This window comes from Pelophylax lessonae (assembly GCF_965119305.1).
Source record: "Pelophylax lessonae genome assembly, chromosome: 3".
NCBI classification, from domain to species: Eukaryota; Metazoa; Chordata; class Amphibia; order Anura; family Ranidae; genus Pelophylax; species Pelophylax lessonae.
Window position 1 is genome coordinate 618,711,017 of NC_138770.1, and position 19,190 is coordinate 618,730,206.

At 44.1% G+C, this 19,190-nt stretch overlaps 1 protein-coding gene across 1 annotated transcript in view; it reads left to right on the top strand.

The window, feature by feature from the left end:
* The window catches only part of USH2A (usherin), a gene marked incomplete at its 5' end in the record, with an annotated part of 1,334,617 nt that overhangs the window by 683,581 nt on the left and 631,846 nt on the right, over positions 1-19,190 (top strand). Inside the window, 2 exons of the mRNA XM_082250984.1 lie at positions 948-1,107; positions 5,636-5,807. Of these exons, the coding sequence (XP_082107110.1) occupies positions 948-1,107; positions 5,636-5,807 (332 nt within the window). The remainder of the gene's footprint in view (positions 1-947; positions 1,108-5,635; positions 5,808-19,190) is intronic.

The window sequence follows — 19,190 nt, forward strand, 5'->3', positions numbered from 1 at the left end:
GGAATATATAGTGTAGTGTACCAGTAAACACACAAACTTATAACACCCAGAAGAAAAAAAAATGTCAAGTTTATTTTCCATCCTGGGGGTACTTAAAATTACCGCTCCACTGAAATAGGATCTCCGTTCAGATTGCATTTCAGAGCTGTTTGACAGGCAGCGAGGAGGCAATGTGGCACCTCCTCTCAGGCTTCTAACCCCATAATTGCTATACAAACAAGCCACAACCACATGCATTGCACGCAGTTGTGGGGCGTTTGTGGAGCTTCCTCTTGAATGGGTTTGGAAGGCTTGCCAATCACAACACGTCGTATTATTTTTGCCATCGGTGCGAAGCATCACAACTTTGGCATGTGAACACCCCCTGACTGCTCCCATTGCAATTTAAGGGGGGACAATTGAGGATAATAAAAACGCAGCTCAACCATGCGTTTTTAACACCCACGAACTGCAATGCTAAATGAGCCCTTTCAGTGGAAGCATGAGCACCGTCTATTTCCCAAATTGATGACTTATGCACAGTACTTTGGGGGCACTATGCACAGGTGGACAGTGATAGTAAAGGTCTGGCCTGTCACTTGATGTCCAAAGGCTAACCTCTTATATTTGTATCTAAATAAAGGTTTCCTTTACAGAGAAATATTGGTGTTAAATCCATGGCAATGAAAGGGTTTATGTTTTCTTTATATACAATGTGAAATATCTCCACATCTGATTGCCATTAAAAAAAAATATCAGCACGTCTTATCTGAGATACTGTACATTAGGCTTCTAGGCAAAAATGATAACGATTGTGAAAGGGTTGAAAAAGCTTTTGATAATCCCAAAAGGCCTTAGATGAAAAGTGATGAAACATAAGAAAAGGTGAAGAGGTAATCTGCCATTATACAGAAACTTTGTGATTACTTGTCTTGATGACATGACCTCCTGCTGTGTTTGTCTTCCAGGATTGGGAACGTTTGCAGCACATCGGTTTGTGGTCGGCGCCTGCACACTTGTTGGTTGCACAAACAGTTCTGAAGTCACCTTGCTGACGGCTCAGCTACCACCACAGCACGTCCCTCTTCCTGGGGTGACAGTTGTGGATTCTACAAGTATATATGTTAGGTATGTAACTGTCCCTATCTGCCTGAAAGCTTAAAATAGATCTATACTAATTTTTTTTCTATTTTGGAAGGAGCAAGGAATAGTTGTAACCCCTGTCAGATTTTTTTTTCACCATCTCTGTCCCATTGTGGAGATTTCCCTTCACTTCCTGTCTAATAGCCAAACAGGAAGTGAGAGGAAATCCCTGCAAATTAAGGGCACTTGTCGGGGACCCCCAGGTCACCAGAACTAGTGTCCCCATTGGAACATTTCCACTCAGTTTCTTTTTTGAAGACAACCCAAAATTTTGGGATTTTCTTTTACTCTCACTTTCAAAGATAATGGTAAAGAGGATGAATATAGAGGGTGAATCTCCCTAACAGAGGCACAGAAAGCTATACAAATCTTGACTCTATCAAAAAATAAAAAAAAAAGTTTTGCCTTTAGTTATACTTTAACCACTTCAGCCCCGGAAGGTTTTACCCCCTTAATGACCAGGTCCTTTTTTGTGATACGGCACTGCGGTATTTTAACTGACAATTGTACCCAAATAAAACTGATGTTCTTTTTTCCCCACAAATAGAGCTTTCTTTTGGTGGTATTTGATCACCTCTGCGATTTTTTATTTTTTGCGCTATAAATAAAAATATAATGCCAATTTTGAAAAAAAAAACACTATTTTTTACTTTCTGCTATAAAACACAGCCAATAAAAAAAATATAAAATTACATTTTTTCATAATTTTAGACCAATATGTATTCTGCTACATATTTTTGGTAAAAAAAATTCCAGTAAGTGTATATTGATTGGTTTGCACAAAAATGATTGCGTCTACAAACCAGGGGATAGATTTATGGCGTTTTTATTTATTTTATTTATTTTTTACTAGTAATGGTGGTGAGCAGCAATTTTTAGGGGGGGCTACAACACTGCAGCGGACAGTTTTAAGGGAACCAGTTACATTACTATAGTAATTGGTGCTAAAAATATGCACTGTTACTGTACTAATGACACTGGCAGGGAAGGGGTTAACACCAGGGGCGATCAAATGGTGTGTCCCTAGGGGATGATTTCAATTGTGTGGGGGATGTACTCACTAGATGAACACAGAGATGCGTGTTCCTAAATAGCGGGAACACAATATTCCTGTGTTCATCTCTGACAGAACAGCGGTCTGCCTTGTTTGCGTCTGCAAACTGCTGTTCTGCCACTCTGGGGAGTGATCACGGGTGGCCAGCGGACATCACATCCACCTGACCCACTGACTGGCTCCCCCTCTGGCCCCTGCTGGCTATTGCGTGAAATGACGTGCAGGTACTTAGTTTTGCGCAATAGAGCCAACCTGCCACAGTATATGTACTGCGGTCAGTCGGCAAGTGGTTAATTCCAGGTATGTTGGGATTTTTTTTTGCATAGTGGCATCAGTCCAGATTGGATCAATGTAAGTATGCATATTCTAAACCCTTGGGATCCCTGAATTAAAGTATAAGCTTTCTGTTGTATAGAAAATAATAAAAAAAAAAGGAAAAGGGGTGTATCTAAACCTGAGAATGTACCCTTGAGCCTAGTTCACACTAGTTACATAGTTGGTAAAGTTGAATAAAGACACCAGTTCATCCAGTTCAACCTGTGTGGGTGTGTGTTCATGTCACAAAACATTTTCCATATCCCTGTATTCTGTGTTTGCTAAAATTCCCATCTAAGAGTTGCAACTGCAGTTTCATCCGATTTCCTATGCCATTATATAGTGCAACTTAAGTACAACTTGGTGCCTTGTTGACACTTTTATGATGAGTTTTGGTGCAATTTTCAAACTACTGCGATTTCTGGAGGAGGAGGGGAATAGTTGGGGGTAAAAATGCACCAGAATAGCATTAAAAATGTATGTAGATGCATTTTTGTTGAATTTACATTAACCACTTTACCTCCGGCCACTGTGCCTCTACTGCGGCACAGTGGCTCGTTATCGTCCAGCGACGTAGACCTACGTCGCTGGACTCCTCCCCCTGTAGCCGCCGCTCTTCCCCGATCGTTGGGGAATCTAGTTTGGAGATCCGCCCGCCTGTGTAAACAGAGCGGGCGGATCTCCTAAGTGACAGGGAGTGACAGATCAGGGTGTTCAGCATAGCTGAACATCCGATCTGTCCCTGGCTCACTCAGTCACCCCCCACACGTTAGTAAGCACCAGGCATACATTAACCACTCCCTCTCCAATAAAATTAACCCCTTCCCTGCCAGTGTCATTTTTACAGTAACAGTGCATATATATAGCACTGATTACTGCAGTAATGTCACTGGTACCCCCAAAAGTGTCAAAAATGTCAGTCAAGGGTCCGATCTGTCCGCCGCAATGTCGCAGTCCCACAAAAAAAATCGCAGATCGCCGTCATTACTCGTTAAAAAAAAAACACCAAAAATTACAGAAATCTTTACCTTAGTTAGTAAACGCAATAACTTTTGCGCAAACCAATCAAAATACACTTATTGTGATTTTTTTTTACCAAACATAGGTAGCAGAAAACAAATTGGCCAAAAATTTTAAACAAATTTGTTTTTTGCATATTTTTTGGGAGGAATTTCAGGAGGAACTCAGCTGTGAGATAGACACAGTGGGTAAATACAGTTAGAATAGGGCTGCACTGACCTATATTAAATACATCAATAAAACCATTCAAACAGTAATGAAAGCATGTCCTAAAATGAAAAAGTCCATCCAGATAAGTACACCAGTGCAAACAGTAAAAATAATCAAAAATGTAAAAACAGTATTCTATGGAGTCCAATTGAGAAATAGCTAGATCCTTCCCATGAAGTATATGGCCTGGAGCTGAGTGAAACTAGGAGGAGGGCCAGCATGACTGGGGCCTGCAGAAGAGGCAGAGTATTAGTGGGTGATTTAGAATGATGCATTCTGCTTACCAGATTGGAACGTTTAGGACAGAGGGTGTGTCCTGTAGTGGGTAGAGGGGAGGGGGGATCGTGTCAGAGCTCAGTCGGAGCACATCACAGCATGGTTTTTATTCCTTTTGAAAAAATAAAAGGTTTAGGCCATGGGAATTGAAGCTGAGAGTTCTAAGCACCCTTACCAGTGCTAAATGTTTTTTCTCAACCAATTTTGCTGGACAGTTTGGCATGATCAAGAAAAAAAAAATTCCTTCAGTTCTGGTCAGATCAACATCTCATGAAATGATGTTAGGGCTCTTTCACACGGTCCGCCTCCGTAGGCGGATCCGTGTTGCTCAGCGGGGATCGATCCGCGATCCCTGCTGAGCCGGCGGATGACAGCTCCATCTCCGCTTGCAGAGCGGAGAGGGAGGTGTCTCAGCACCCGCTGCCCTCTATGGGGGATCATATGAGAGTGGACCGCTTGTCCGCTCTCATCAGATCCGCTCCGCTCCGATTACTGAACGGATGGAAAATAGGGTTTCCATCCGTCCAGATTTCAGCACAGGATCGGATGCGGATGGCAGCGGGTGTCAGCGGAGGTGTCTCCGCTGACACCCGCTGCCCCATAGAGCTGCATGGAGGATCCGATCAGATCCGCCTAAAAAACTGACAGGCGGATCTGATCGGATCGCCCGTGTGAAAGAGCCCTTACAGAGGACAAGGAGACAAAAACTGCCATGTTCATGACTGAGGTATAGCCAATATTACGGCTGCTGTACCTAACAACCCAACCCCCATTTACCCAGTAAGACAAACAACGCCACAACTTCTTGGGTTAGAAAGGCCATAGCAGCCATTTATGAAACCAAATACAAATTTTGTTACATAATAAATTGTTTAATTTAACTGAACAGTAATGACCCAAAATCAGTACAGTGACTAACCTTGTAAACTAACCTAGTCAATGTCTAGGGTCTTAGAAGGCAAGTTATTAACCACATGTCATGAAATGATGTTACAGAGGACAAGGAGACAAAAACTGCCATGTTCATGCTTTTGACAGACTGCAATAAATGTAATTTTTTTACTTTGCCCAAAGTTTTCTCTTTTAACTTGTTCCCTAATCCTAAAGAGTGCGCATTTGTCTTTTGCATTGACTCTAAATTAAACAACATTTCACAGAGACTACAATTATACACGGTGTTCATATTCTCCCTTATTTGTTTCTTCTCAAGGGGAATAGAGTCAGTTTATTTATTGTTCCTCATAGCCAAGACCCTTCATGCCCATTATTAATTTAGTTGCCAAACTGGCAACATAGTGGGTCATTTTTTTCCCTTTATGTCTGGTGTGGTTAACCTGCCATCCCAGCGCCCCTTTTACTGGTTACATACAGCGAGGGGTGGGAAGGTATTCCTAGTTATGTGACCACTGTGATTTGCTGCCACAGTGGTCACATGATTTGGAGCCGGTTCCACTGGTTCCCAATCATTAATACAGACCTTGACAGCCTGGTCTCTGTTGGCTCTCAGCACAGAAACCTCTGCTGCCCCCATAGATATATATGTGTGGTGTGTGGGCATAATAGTGTTACATGGATGGCAAGAGGTTAAATGGGATAGCAATACAGTATAACTATGCCCTATATTCTGTAATTTGCCAGGTGGAAGGAACCGGAAATAATCAATGGAGTTCTTGAACGGTACTTGCTGTATATCACCAAAGATGTGAGCAATTCAAGTGTGTGGGATTCTTTGTACAACAGCACTGAGTTATTTCAGGATTATACCATCCAGGGACTAATTCCAGGAACCACCTATTTCATTAAACTGTCCGTAAGTATTTTGGATAAAGAAGACATTGTTGAGTACTAAATGTGATACTTTCTTATGTGCATTAACAGTTACCTTTTTGGGACAAGCTTTTAGGGGTCTACCTCATTAGTTTCTGTTTAAGGTGTACTGATCCACAAAAGTTTAGCAAAATGTGAAGAAAAAATCTTCAAAGACAACAGTCTCTGGGCAACTGTTAAAAATAAATATAAATATAAAATATTTTATTGATAAAGAAGAAAGATTTCTGAATTGATAAAAAGCAACAAGAATTAACTAGCAGGATCCAGTATATGTCTCTTAAAGGGAGTTTTCTTAAGACTGACCATAGATGGATCAAAGTTTGGTTCAGCAGAACCGGACAAATTTCGATCCGTCTATGGGCAGGCTGGTTGTACTGAGATTGATCCATCAATGGTCTTCAGTAGAACCAGTCTGTCAAGTTTTTTTTTTGTGCAATCACTAGGTACATAAAACAATCCCAAACTTGAATCCTGTAACCCCCAACCCTCCTGCTAAAGCTAACCCTTTCCCCACCGGCTAACCCTAACTCATCTGCTTACCCTAATCCTCTTTCTAACCCTAATTCTTTTATTACCCTAATCCACCTACTTACACTAACCCTTCTGCTACCCCTATCCCTCCTTGTAGTTCTAACACTAAGACTTTTGCTAACTCTTATCCTAATCCTCCTGCTAACCTTAACCCACCTGCTAACTCTAACACTTACTCCTGCTTACTCTAACACTAAATCCCCTGTTAATTCTAACCCTTACTCTCCTGTAAACCCTATATCTTTTGCTAATCCTAACCCTCCTGTTAACCTTAACACTACTGCAAATTGTAACGTTAAACCTCCTGCTAACTCTAACCTTGCTGCCAACTCTAATCCTTCTACTAACCCTAACTCCCCTGCTAACTCTAACACTAACTCTCTTGCTAACCCTCCCCTGCTAATTCTAAATACTAACCTTCCTACTAACTCTAATACTAACCCTCCTGCTAATTCTACCTTACCCTCCTGCTACCATATCTCTTCTGCTAACTCCAGCTTTAAACCAGGTTACTCATGAAAACCCAAATCTTCAAACTTCTAACCTGCTAACTTCCGTGAGCAGTAGTTAACCTCCCTCTTGCTAACTCTAACATTAACCTACCCATTAAATCTAACAATAAACCACCTACTTATTCTAGCCCTTACTCTCCTGGGGGCTGATTTACTAAAGGCAAATAGACTGTGCACTATGCAAAGTGCCGTTGCACTCTGCATGTGCAGTTGCTCCAGAATAAATGAGGTGAAGCTTCACTTTGCAAAGAATACCCAATCACATGCAAGGGAAATAAAAAAACAGCATTGCTGCTTGCACATGATTGGATAATGAAAGTCAATAGAGCTTCTGTACATTTACTAAGCTTCTGGATCACCTGCACTTACAGAGTGCAATTGCACTTTGCAAAGTGCACAGTCTATTTGTCAGGATCTGTGTCATTACATGGGTCACCTGCTGGTGGCACTGTTGTTCCTGGAACTGAGGGGCGCAGTTCCAGGGCCCACCAGCGGGTGTCTCCCAGCAGCTGGACTGTTCTTTTAATTAAGCTGCACCTGAGGAGGACTGCTGAGGGAATATAAGCCCGCCCTTCACTGAGGCTCAGTGCTTCAGTATTTTCTCTGCTAGCCGTGTCCCTGTCTGAACCTGTATCCTGAAACCTGTATCCTGAAACCTGTATCCTGAAACCTGTATCCTGATCCTGAGTCCTGTTCCCTGCCTCCTGCTTCCTGTACCTGGCTCCCTGCTTTCCTTGTCTCCTGTCCCTGTCCTGTCCTGCTATTGTTTGCTCCATCCCTTTGTATATAGTTTGTTAGGTTCTATTGGGGTTTTGTACTGTTATCATTTATATTTTGTTTACTTGTTTATGGTCACTGGTGTTGGTATTGGAGTGTGTCATTTTGCTTAATAAACTTATTTACATCTTTATCCATCTGGGTCCTGATTCCTTGGTGCAGCCAACTGATCTGATCACCCTTGCTGGATGCCTGCATGTGGTATCCCTGACAGAATACTGAAGCCACTAACGATCAGATCGGTTGCACCTGGGAATTAGGAATTTTCTGGTTTTTGCAAGATGCAGTCAGAGGAGGTCTTTTATTTTTCTTTGCTTGTAACAGAAGACAGGGAATATTGTCGCCAAATTTTGAAAACTTACACTAGCGAGCAGTTGTTGGAATGCATCCGTCTGGCCCACTCGTTTGTTGACAAAGGCAGAGTTTTGTTCAAAGAGATTCAGCCACTTATTCAGCTCTGTGCAGAGTTGGCTTTATCTAATACCCCTAAGGGTGGTGATGATTATTCTCCTCCTTTTAGTGTCTCTCAGGTGGTATCTCTTGTGTGGCTCTTGGAAGATGATAAACCCTATTTTATTGAACATTATTCAGTGTATTCTCCAGAGGCCCTGTTGGATTGCATGAATGCTGTATATTCTCTAATCAGACAAGGGGGTTGTAAATTGAGTTTTGTTCAGGCCTTATTGCAAACCTGGTCAGATCTTTCCAATTTAGCATCAGCTAACTCACACCAATCCACTTCTGCCTCTGGACACCAGTTTTCTCAAAGTTTATCCTCTCCGTTACCCGTAGCAACCACAGCTGCAGTTAGGTATGGTTTGCTTTCCACTGCTTGTTCATATCCTGGCTTAACGAGTTGCACTTTTCCTGCATTTAACTCTGTGAAAACTTCCTCTACTACTCTGTTGCCTCTAGCAACCTCTCAGAAATTCTCCTCTGTAACTGTCTCTCCTTTTCCACCATCTCCCAATACTGCCATTTCGCTTCCATCTACTTCACAATCTATTCATAGCCCTGCAACCACTAGCAAGATTTTTGTATCTAAACCTAAAAAGAAAAGGAGATTTTTCCCAACACATACAATTATACCTGTTACCCAGCCTGCTGATCCAGTGCCCGCTGATCTGGTGCCTCCTACTGAGCCTGTTGATCCAGTGCCCACTGATCCGGTGCCTCCTACTGAGCCTGCTGATCCAGTGCCCACTGATCCGTTGCCTTCTACTGAGCCTGCTGATCCAGTGCCCGCTGTTCTGATGCCTGTTGTTCCAGTGCCCGCTGATCCAGTGCCCACTGATCTGGTGCCTCCTACTGAGCCTGCTGATCCAGTGCCCACTGTTCTGATGCCTGCTGTTACAGTGCCCGCTGATCTGGTGCCTCCTACTGAGCCTGCTGATCCAGTGCCTGCTGTTCTGATGCCTTCTGATCCAGTGCCCGCTGATCTGGTGCCTCTTACTGAGCCTGTTGATCCAGTGCCTGCTGTTCTGATGCCTGCTGATCCAGTGCCCGCTGATCTGGTGCCTCTTACTGAGCCTGTTGATCCAGTGCCCACTGATCCGGTGCCTCCTACTGAGCCTGCTGATCCAGTGCCCACTGTTCTGATGCCTGTTGTTCCAGTGCCTGCTGATCCAGTGCCCACTGATCCGGTGCCTCCTACTGAGCCTGCTGATCCAGTGCCCACTGTTCTGATGCCTGCTGTTCCAGTGCCCGCTGATCTGGTGCCTCCTACTGAGCCCGCTGATCCAGTGCCTGCTGTTCCGGTGCCCGCTGATCCAGTGCCTCCTACTGAGCCTGCTGACCCAGTGCCCACTGATCCGGTACCTTCTACTGAGCCTGCTGATCCAGTGCCCGCTGTTCTGACGCCTGTTGTTCCAGTGCCCACTGAGCCTGCTGATCCAGTGCCCACTGTTCTGATGCCTGCTGTTACAGTGCCCGCTTGTCTGGTGCCTCCGACTGAGCCTGCTGATCCAGTGCCTGCTGTTCTGATGCCTGCTGATCCAGTGCCCGCTGATCTGGTGCCTCTTAATGAGCCTGTTGATCCAGTGCCCACTGATCCGGTGCCTCCTACTGAGCCTGCTGATCCAGTGCTCGCTGTTCTGATGCCTGTTGTTCCAGTGCCCGCTGATCCAGTGCCCACTGATCCGGTGCCTCCTACTGAGCCTGCTGATCCAGTGCCCACTGTTCTGATGCCTGCTGTTCCAGTGCCCGCTGATCTGGTGCCTCCTACTGAGCCCGCTGATCCAGTGCCTTCTATTCCGGTGCCCTCTGATCCAGTGCCTCCTACTGAGCCTGCTGATCCAGTGCCCTTTGATCCGGTGCCTTCTACTGAGCCTGCTGATCCAGTGCCCGCTGTTCTGATGCCTGCTGTTACATTGCCCGCTGATCTGGTGCCTTCTACTGAGCCTGCTGATCCAGTGCCCACTGATCCGGTGCCTCCTACTGAGCCTGCTGATCCAGTGCCTGCTGTTCTAATGCCTGCTGGTCCAGTGCCCGCTGATCCGGTGCCTCCTACTGAGCCTGCTGATCCAGTGCCCGCTGTTCTGGTGCCCGCTGTTCTGGTGACCACTACCCAGTCTGCTGACCCAGTGCTTGCTGTTCCAGTGCCCGCTGACCCAGTGCCTGCTGTTCCAGTGCCTGCTGATCCGGTGTCTCTTACTCAGCCCACTGATCCGGTGCCAGCTGATCCCGTGCCCGCTGTTCTGGTGACCACTACTGTGCCTGCTGATCCTGTGCCTGCTGATCATGTGTCTGCTGATCCTGTGCCTGCTGATCCTTTGCCTGCTGACCCAGTGCTTGCTGTTCCAGTGCCTGCTGACCCAGTGCTTGCTGTTCCGGTGCCTGCTGACCCAGTGTTTGCTGATCCAGTGCCTGCTGAGCCACGGTCTGCCGCCCTGTTTGATGTGCCACTGTCTGTTGCCCAGCCTGGTGTGCCACTGCCGGATATCCTGCATGCCGCTGGCGCTCCCCTGCTTGATGTCCAGCTTGCCTTCAGTCCCAGTGTTGGGACATGTGTTGCAATGAGGGCAGGTGTATCCCTAATGTTACGCCTCTTCAGGAACTTGACCTGTGGGGTGCCAAGACGGCTTCCAGACCCTGGTGGTGGGGCGCATGATCAATTGCTGGACTCTGGTGGCACGCCTTCCGGCAAGTTAAAGGACTTTGGCCTAGAGAGTGCTAGAAGACCCGCAGACATGGAGGGGAGACCTTTTTGGACTTTTGGGGTAGAAGCACAATGGAGCGTCCGGAGGCCGCTCCTTAAAGGGGGGGAACTGTCAGGATCTGTGTCATTACATGGGTCACCTGCTGGTGGCACTGTTGTTCCTGGAACTGAGGGGCGCAGTTCCAGGGCCCACCAGCGGGTGTCTCCCAGCAGCTGGACTGTTCTTTTAATTAAGCTGCACCTGAGGAGGACTGCTGAGGGAATATAAGCCCGCCCTTCACTGAGGCTCAGTGCTTCAGTATTTTCTCTGCTAGCCGTGTCCCTGTCTGAACCTGTATCCTGAAACCTGTATCCTGAAACCTGTATCCTGAAACCTGTATCCTGATCCTGAGTCCTGTTCCCTGCCTCCTGCTTCCTGTACCTGGCTCCCTGCTTTCCTTGTCTCCTGTCCCTGTCCTGTCCTGCTATTGTTTGCTCCATCCCTTTGTATATAGTTTGTTAGGTTCTATTGGGGTTTTGTACTGTTATCATTTATATTTTGTTTACTTGTTTATGGTCACTGGTGTTGGTATTGGAGTGTGTCATTTTGCTTAATAAACTTATTTACATCTTTATCCATCTGGGTCCTGATTCCTTGGTGCAGCCAACTGATCTGATCACCCTTGCTGGATGCCTGCATGTGGTATCCCTGACACTATTTGCCTTTAGTAAATCAAACCCAGTATCTCTTGCTAATCCTAATCCTCCTGCTAATTCTAACACTTACTCTGATGCTGCCCCTATCCCTCCTGGTAAGTCTAACACTAAATATCCTGCTGATGTTAACCCTTACTCTCCTGTTAACCCTATATCTTTTGCTAATCCTATACCTCCTGATAACCTTAACACTACTGCAAACCGCAATGTTAACCCTCCTTTTAACTCTAACCCTTCTGCTAACTCTCCTGCATAATCAAACACTAACCCATCAGCTAAATCTAAACCTTACTCTCCTGCTAACCCTATATCTTTTGCTAACTCTAACACTAACCCTCCCACTAAGTCTACATTATCCTTTTGTTTACCTTCACCCTACTGCTACCTCAAGCATCTCCCCTTCTGCTACCTCTAATCCTAACTTTATTGCTGATTCTAGCTCTTCTGCAAACTCTAACCCTAATTCTCCTGCTAACTCTAAAGCGAACCCTCTTTTTACCCCTAACCATCCTATTTTTAACACTAAACCTTTTTCTAACTCAAACACTAACCCTCCTGCTTACTCTAATGCTAAACCTCCCACTAATTCTAATCCCTACTCTCCTGTTAACCCTAATCTTGCTAATCCTAACCCTCCCACTAACCCTACTGCAAGCTGTAACTCTAACCCCTCCTGCCCTCTAACACTAACCCTCCTGCTAACTCTAACACTAACCCTCCTGCTAACTCTAACACTAACCCTCCTGCTAACTCTAACACTATCCCTCTTGCTAATTCTAACTTACCCTCCTAATAACCCTATCCCTCCTGCTAAGTCCATCCCTAACTCTCCTGGAAAACCTATACTTAAGCTTCCCTTAGCAGTAGTTAACCCCCTAGTTGTATATTTACCAGGTCCTCTGTCAAGGGCCTCGGTGTTGATGGCTAACAGTCCTTGTGACAAAAGACATATATGTCAATATCCTACCACTAGAACCCACTGTTCAGCAGTTGTCGAGAGTATGAAATGTTGTTAGAAATCAATATAGCATATAACTGCAACTCCAGTATTTGTGCATTTTCTTTTGTTGTTGTTGTTTTTTTGTTTTGTTTTTGGCAACCATGCAATATGTAACATAGGTGTTATATTCATTTCGGGCTTTTGAACACCCACAGTCCATTTGAGCACATGTAAGAAAGTTTACCTATTTTTTTTAGACTTTTTCCTTAACTTGGAAATCTATATCCGGATATTTGTTTTGATGAATACCATAAGAAATATTCCATCGTTGATTATGAATAAATTTACATTGATGCGGATAGCATGCATACATTTATCCCCACTCTGTATGCACTCAGATGGTCTAAATATATCCCCCCACCTTATCACTTGAACATTAAATTGTAAAAGAAAAAAAAAATGTTCCCGGCAATTAAAAATTAGGCGAAATAAAAAATGTATTCAATACACCGCACAAGACAATCTGCATATCCTTTGTGCCTAATCTGGAGATTGCAAAGGTAACGTTTAATATGAATCAATCTCGCATTTTACCTTATGTCTATGTCTAAAAATATATTGGATGGCTCCTTGTGAACATTCATTAATTTAAATGCAGTGGGGTCATTTAAAGATCACAGTGATGTCTTGTTTCAGTGAAGCAACTTCCAGAGGGGGATGTACAGAAAGGAGCAAGGGTTTCTAAAAGGATCTTATAGATGCTCTAAAACTAAAATGTAACAGAATTGCACTCTTGAGAAAATTTTGCAGATAAAAAAATGACTTACTAATGTAATTATGTATTTTTGTACCTGTCTTTTGATCATTGATAGATTTCATTTAATCTGCTGCTGGCTACTCAGAAATTTTTTTTACATGAGTTTTGCAGCCTGTAAAAAAGCAGTGTGTCTAGCAAACCTGTACAAAGCAATTCAAAGCTTTTGGCAAAGTTTAGGCAGCATTTTTTTTTAAAACTAAAACAACATTCAGCTCCAGTGTGGAGAGATTAGGCACAGTACCGATTGTCCCTGCTAACAGGCTTTGCCATTACTTGAAACTTGTATATCTGTGAAGGATCTCATTTTTCCAGGTCATAGTGTAGCTAGTAGTAGTTGGTCACATTCAGATCGACCTGTTCTGTAAGTCTGTAGTTGTTTTCTAGCTTATCCAAGTCCCTTTTTTTCAGTTCCATTAAATTTCAGGAACATATCCCATCATTTATATCCACACAGGTAGCACAGTCATCTTAATAGAAATACCATGGAATGTGTTAAAACAGATATTGATTGTTCAGAATGAGGATATGAGGTGGGAAAGTTGTGGAGCCATCCTGGTCTAGGCACATAATTCAATTCTTTGGTGTCAGGAAGTCTGCACAGGTGTCAACCCTTCGATTCACATGGCTGAAGTCGTGAATTGTCAAATCACCAGGGTAGAGTTGGTACAGAAACTGGGGGTTATTAGAACTCTACAAGGTCAGGCTTAGAAGCTAACAGTAAGAAAAACAAAATTGACAAAACTTTGCGCTCAGTGTAAATTGTGTACAGGAAAGCAGCACTCAACTATACAAATACTAGAAAAATTTCATAATGAAAAAAGGTGAGCTATCCGTTTAAAAATCAGACCATCAATGTAAACATTATCAAAGTTAGTGCAAAACAGTCATAAAACATATGTACAATACAACAGGGATTGACCGATTATCGGTGGGGCCACTATTCACATTTTTTAAGAATCTGTATCGGTCATAAACTTACCGATTTGACCTAGATTGGTCTCCTCCTGCTGCAGTGGCCATCTGGGCCCACTATGTCATTGACACTCCCTGACTACTTGGGAAAATTCCCTTTGCTTGCATAGTGCATTTGTTTTTATTAACTCAACCCCATGGGGTAATATAGTCATCCCCTGTGTAGGTCAGAAAAAGGGTCAGAAAAAAAGTCATATGGATCTTTAACAAACATTGCATCCCTTTGTTTTGCCAGCCAAGCAAAATACTTAGACATAAGATTGTTCTTTCAAAAAGAACCAACGCTGAAACAGAAGCTAAGTAGCTTGGTATATGCAGTGCAGTGTAGTGAGGAATGCAAAGACATGTACATTGAGGATACAAAACAACCTCTCAATAAACGAATGGTGCAAAATAGGTGAGCAAATTCTACATGTCAAGACTCAGCGGTCTACCCACATCTTAAGGAAAAGGGACATTCTTTTGATGGCAGTGAAGTGCACAGTTTGGACACTAGGACAACTGGCTCGCAAGAGTCCAACTAAGTCATATCATCAAAGGGGTAGAGACCTTCGACGCCATGGGGTTGATTTACTAAAGCTGAAAAGTGCAAAATCAGGCTCACTTCTGCATAGAAACCAATCTGGTTCTATTTAACCTCAGCTTTTTCAATTAAGCTTTGGCAATAAAACCTGGAAGCTGATTGGTTTCTATGCAGAAGTGAGCCTGATTTTGCACTCCCCAGCTTTAGTAAATAAACCCCCATCTGTCTACCATATCTAATGCTACTTTAAAATTTCTACCCTGGTAATTTTTAAAACAATTCACATCTTCAGCCTTGCAAATTGAAGGTTTTACACTTATGCAGATTTTCTTGCACCAAATGATGAAATGTGGTAACTAGAACAGGGTGATTCCAATAGTTTCACATCTCTCGTCCAGTTCTTGGAAAAACAACATCTGCCTTAAAACATTGTTCAGTGATGGTATTTACATTTTTGTGCTACCTGTGCAGACACAGTGGGCAAAATAGTTATTTGATCCCCTGCAGATGTTGTAAGTTTGCCCACTTACAAAGAAATGAAGGGTCTATAATAATTATCATAGGTGTATTTTAAATGATAGAGACAGAATATCAACCACAAATTCAGAAAAAACACCAAAACAAATAAACATAATAAATTAAGTTGCAGTTCAGTGAGTGAAATACGTATTTTATCCCCAAGCAAAACATGACTTAATACTTGGTGGAGAAACCCTTGTTGGCAAGCACAGAGGTAAAACTTTTCTTGTAGTTAGTGACCAGGTTTGCAAACATCTCAGGAGGGATTTTGGTCCACTCTTCTTTACAGATGATCTCTAAATCCTTAAAGTTTCTTGGCTGTCAGTTGGCAACTCTCCATAAGCTCCCTCCATAAATTTTCTATAGGATTAGGGTTTGGAGACTGGCTACTTCATGACCTTATTGTGCTTCTTCTTGAGCCACTCCTTTGTTGCCTTGGCGGTATGTTTTGTGTCATTGTCATGCTGGAAGACCCATCAACGACCCATCTTTAGTGTTCTGCCTGAGAAGGTTCTTGAAAGAAGAGTCCAGTTAATGCCAAAGAGCTCAATTTTGGTCTCATCTGACTACAGCACTTTCTCCCAATTTGTCTTTGAATTATTAAGATGTTTATTGGCATGACTGTACATGTGCTGTCTTGAAGAGGGGGACTCACTGTGTTTGGAGGAAGAAAAACGCTGACTATGACCCCAAGAACACCATCCCTACAGTCAAACATGGGGGTGGAAACATTTTGTTTTGGAGCTGTTTCTCTGCTAAAGGTACAGACTGACTTTGCCACTTTGAGGGGCCAATAGATGGGCCATGTATTGTAAAATCTTGAATGAGAACCTTCTTTCCTCAATCAGAACACTGAAGATGGGTCGTGGGTGGTCTTTCAGTCTGACAATGACCCAAAACATACCGCCAAGGCAACAAAGGAGTCGCTCAAGAAGAAGCACATTGGGGTCATGGAGTAGCCTAGCCGGTCTTCAGACTTTAATCCTATTGAACATTTATGGAGGGAGCTGAGCCAAGTGACAGCCAAGCAAACCTTAAGGATTTAGAGAAGATAAGTAAAAAAAGTGGACCTAAATCCCTCCTGAGATGTGTGCAAACCTGGTCACCAACTAAAAGAAACGTCTTACCTCTTTGCTTGCCAACAAGGGTTGCTCCACCAAGCAACCAAGCTCCACCAAGTACTAAGTCATGTTTTGCTTGGGGATTAAATACTTTTTTTTCACTCCCTAAACTGCAGCTGGTTTAAACTGAAATTCCAGCTTTCTTATCACTTTAAATCAATTGCTGGGGTCAAGCTGATCCAAGCAAACAATTTCCATTACATACTGATGTAGCCGCTGTGTGCATGATTGTACTATACTGTGATAGCATTTTGCTGCCTACGGTACGTGGCCCTGTATTCCGGCTACAGTACAGGTAACTTCTTGTCTGCTGCTGGAGTGAAAAAAAAGTAATGTATAGTGCATCCTATTCATTCAGGAGGAGCTTTGTATGTTTATCAGTGAATACAATGCTTTCTTTATTTACTTGAGGTGGAGAGGTGGGTGGATGATGTCACAATTACCACCTTGGCCAATTAGAGGAAGTCTTTTATTCATTGTTAAAAATAGAAGGCTTCTCCAGAATGGCTGAGAAGCACTAAACCTGAGACTCTTTAATACCAACAGTAGCCAGGAGGTTTCCTGTACTGCTACCAGAACGTAGGGCTGCCTACTATATGTTACAATACACAAAGTGGCCGCATCGTAATGCAATTTAACCGATTTACGACCGCCCATCGCAGTTATACTGCGGCAGACAGCCGCTCCCAGGCAAATCGCCATACATGTACAGTGCTTGCTCTCTGGAGGCTAGGGAGCAAGTGCGCACTGCCGGTGGTGCGCTCCCGCCCCCACTCGTCAGCGGGAAAGCTGATACAGCGGGTAGGTGGCTCCGATTGCCGCCTTACACCCGCGATCGTTCCCTGCTGAGAGAGAAGAACGATCAGCTGTTGTAAACACAGCTAACCGTTCTTCTCCCTGGAATGATCATAGAGCCCATGGGATCCCTCTATATAGGATCATATGTCTCTATGGTCATTTCAGGAGCCACGCCCCCCACAGTTAGAATCACTCCCCTAGGCTCACATTTAACCCCTTGATCATCCATAATGTTAACCCCTTCCCTGCCAGTGTCATTATTACAGTAACAGTGCCTATTTTTAGCACTGATTACTGTAGTAATGTCACTGCCCCCACCCCCCCCCCCAAAAGTGTCAAAAATGTCAAAAATGTCAGTCAGGGGTCCGATCTGTCCGCCACAATGTCGCAGTCCCACTGCCATTACTAGTAAAAAAAAAAAAAAAAAACAATAAAAATTACATAAATCTTTCCCGTAGTTAGTAGACGATAACTTTTGCGCAACCCTTATTGCAATTTTCTTTTACCAAAAATATGTAGCAGAAAACAAATTAGCCTAAAATGTTAAAAATTTTTGCTTTTCAAATTTGTTTTTTTTGAGAATGTCATATAGCAGAATGTGAAAAATATTGTTTTTTTTTTTTTTTTTTTTTTTCATAATTGTCGCTATTCTTTTGTTTATAGTGCAAAAAATAAAAATTGCACAGGTGATCAAATATCACCAAAAGAAAGCTCTATTTGTGGGAGAAAAAGGACATCAATTTTATTTGGGTACAGCATCGCACGACCACGCAATTGTCTGTTAAAGTAACACAGTGCCGAATCGCAAAATTGGGCCTGGTCAGGAAGAGGGGAAAACTTCTGGTCTTAACCACTTCCATACCGCGTCATGTAAAATGACGTCGGCAAAGTGGTTGTGAGGATCCGGGTCGCCGTCATATGACGTCGCCCAGATCTCCCCTCTACTGAGCGCCCCCGAGGGCGCGCAGCGCGGCGATCGGGGGTGAGGCTCGTCCCTCGGACATAGCCCATCCCTGATCAAGGTAAACAGCCAATAGAAATTGGCTGTTTACCACGTGATCGGCTGTGTCAATCACAGCCGATCACATGAGCGGCTCCAGCACGAGCCGCTCGTTCTCTCTGCAATGCGCGCCCCCGGGGGCGCGCAGAGCAGCGATCGGGGACGAGGCTAGTCCCTCGGACAGAGTCGATCCCCGATCTAGGTAAAGAGCCAATGAAATTGGCTCTTTACCATGTGACCGGCTGTGTCCAATCACAGCCGGTCACAAATGTCAACAGAGAACATGGTAACTAGCTGTCACCGTGTTCTCCTCCTCACACACTGATCCTGTGTGAGGAAGAGAGTGTGGTAACAGCTAGTTACCAAGTACAGTGCACCCCAAACACACTGATTGCCCCCCCCCAATAAAGAGCACCTGTCACTAGCCCATCAAAGTACCCGAGTACCTGTCACCAGCCCATCAGGTACTCAGATGACAGGTACTCGGGTACTCTGATGGGCTGGTGACAGGTATTCGGGTACTCTGATGACAGGTACTCGAGTACTCTGATGACAGGTACTCGGGTACTCTGATGACAGGTACTCGGGTACTCTGATGACGGGTACACAGGTACTCTGATGACGGGTACTCGGGTACTCTGATGACGGGTACTCGGGTACTCTGATGACGGGTACTCGGGTACTCTGATGACGGGTACTCGGGTACCCGAGTACTTGCCGCCTGCTCATCAGTACCCATCACTACTCATCAGTACTCATCAGTACCTATCACGTATCAGTACTGATCATCAGTACCCATCAGTACAGTATCACCTATCAGTATCAGTACTACTCATCAGTACTTATCACCTGCCTGTCACCTGCCCATCAGAGTATCCGAGTACCTGTCACCTGCCTATCGGAGTACTCGAGTACCTGCCACTTGCTCATCAGTACCAGAGTACCTGTCACCTGCCCAACAAAGTACCCGAGTACCTATCACCCTTCATACAGCCACCAT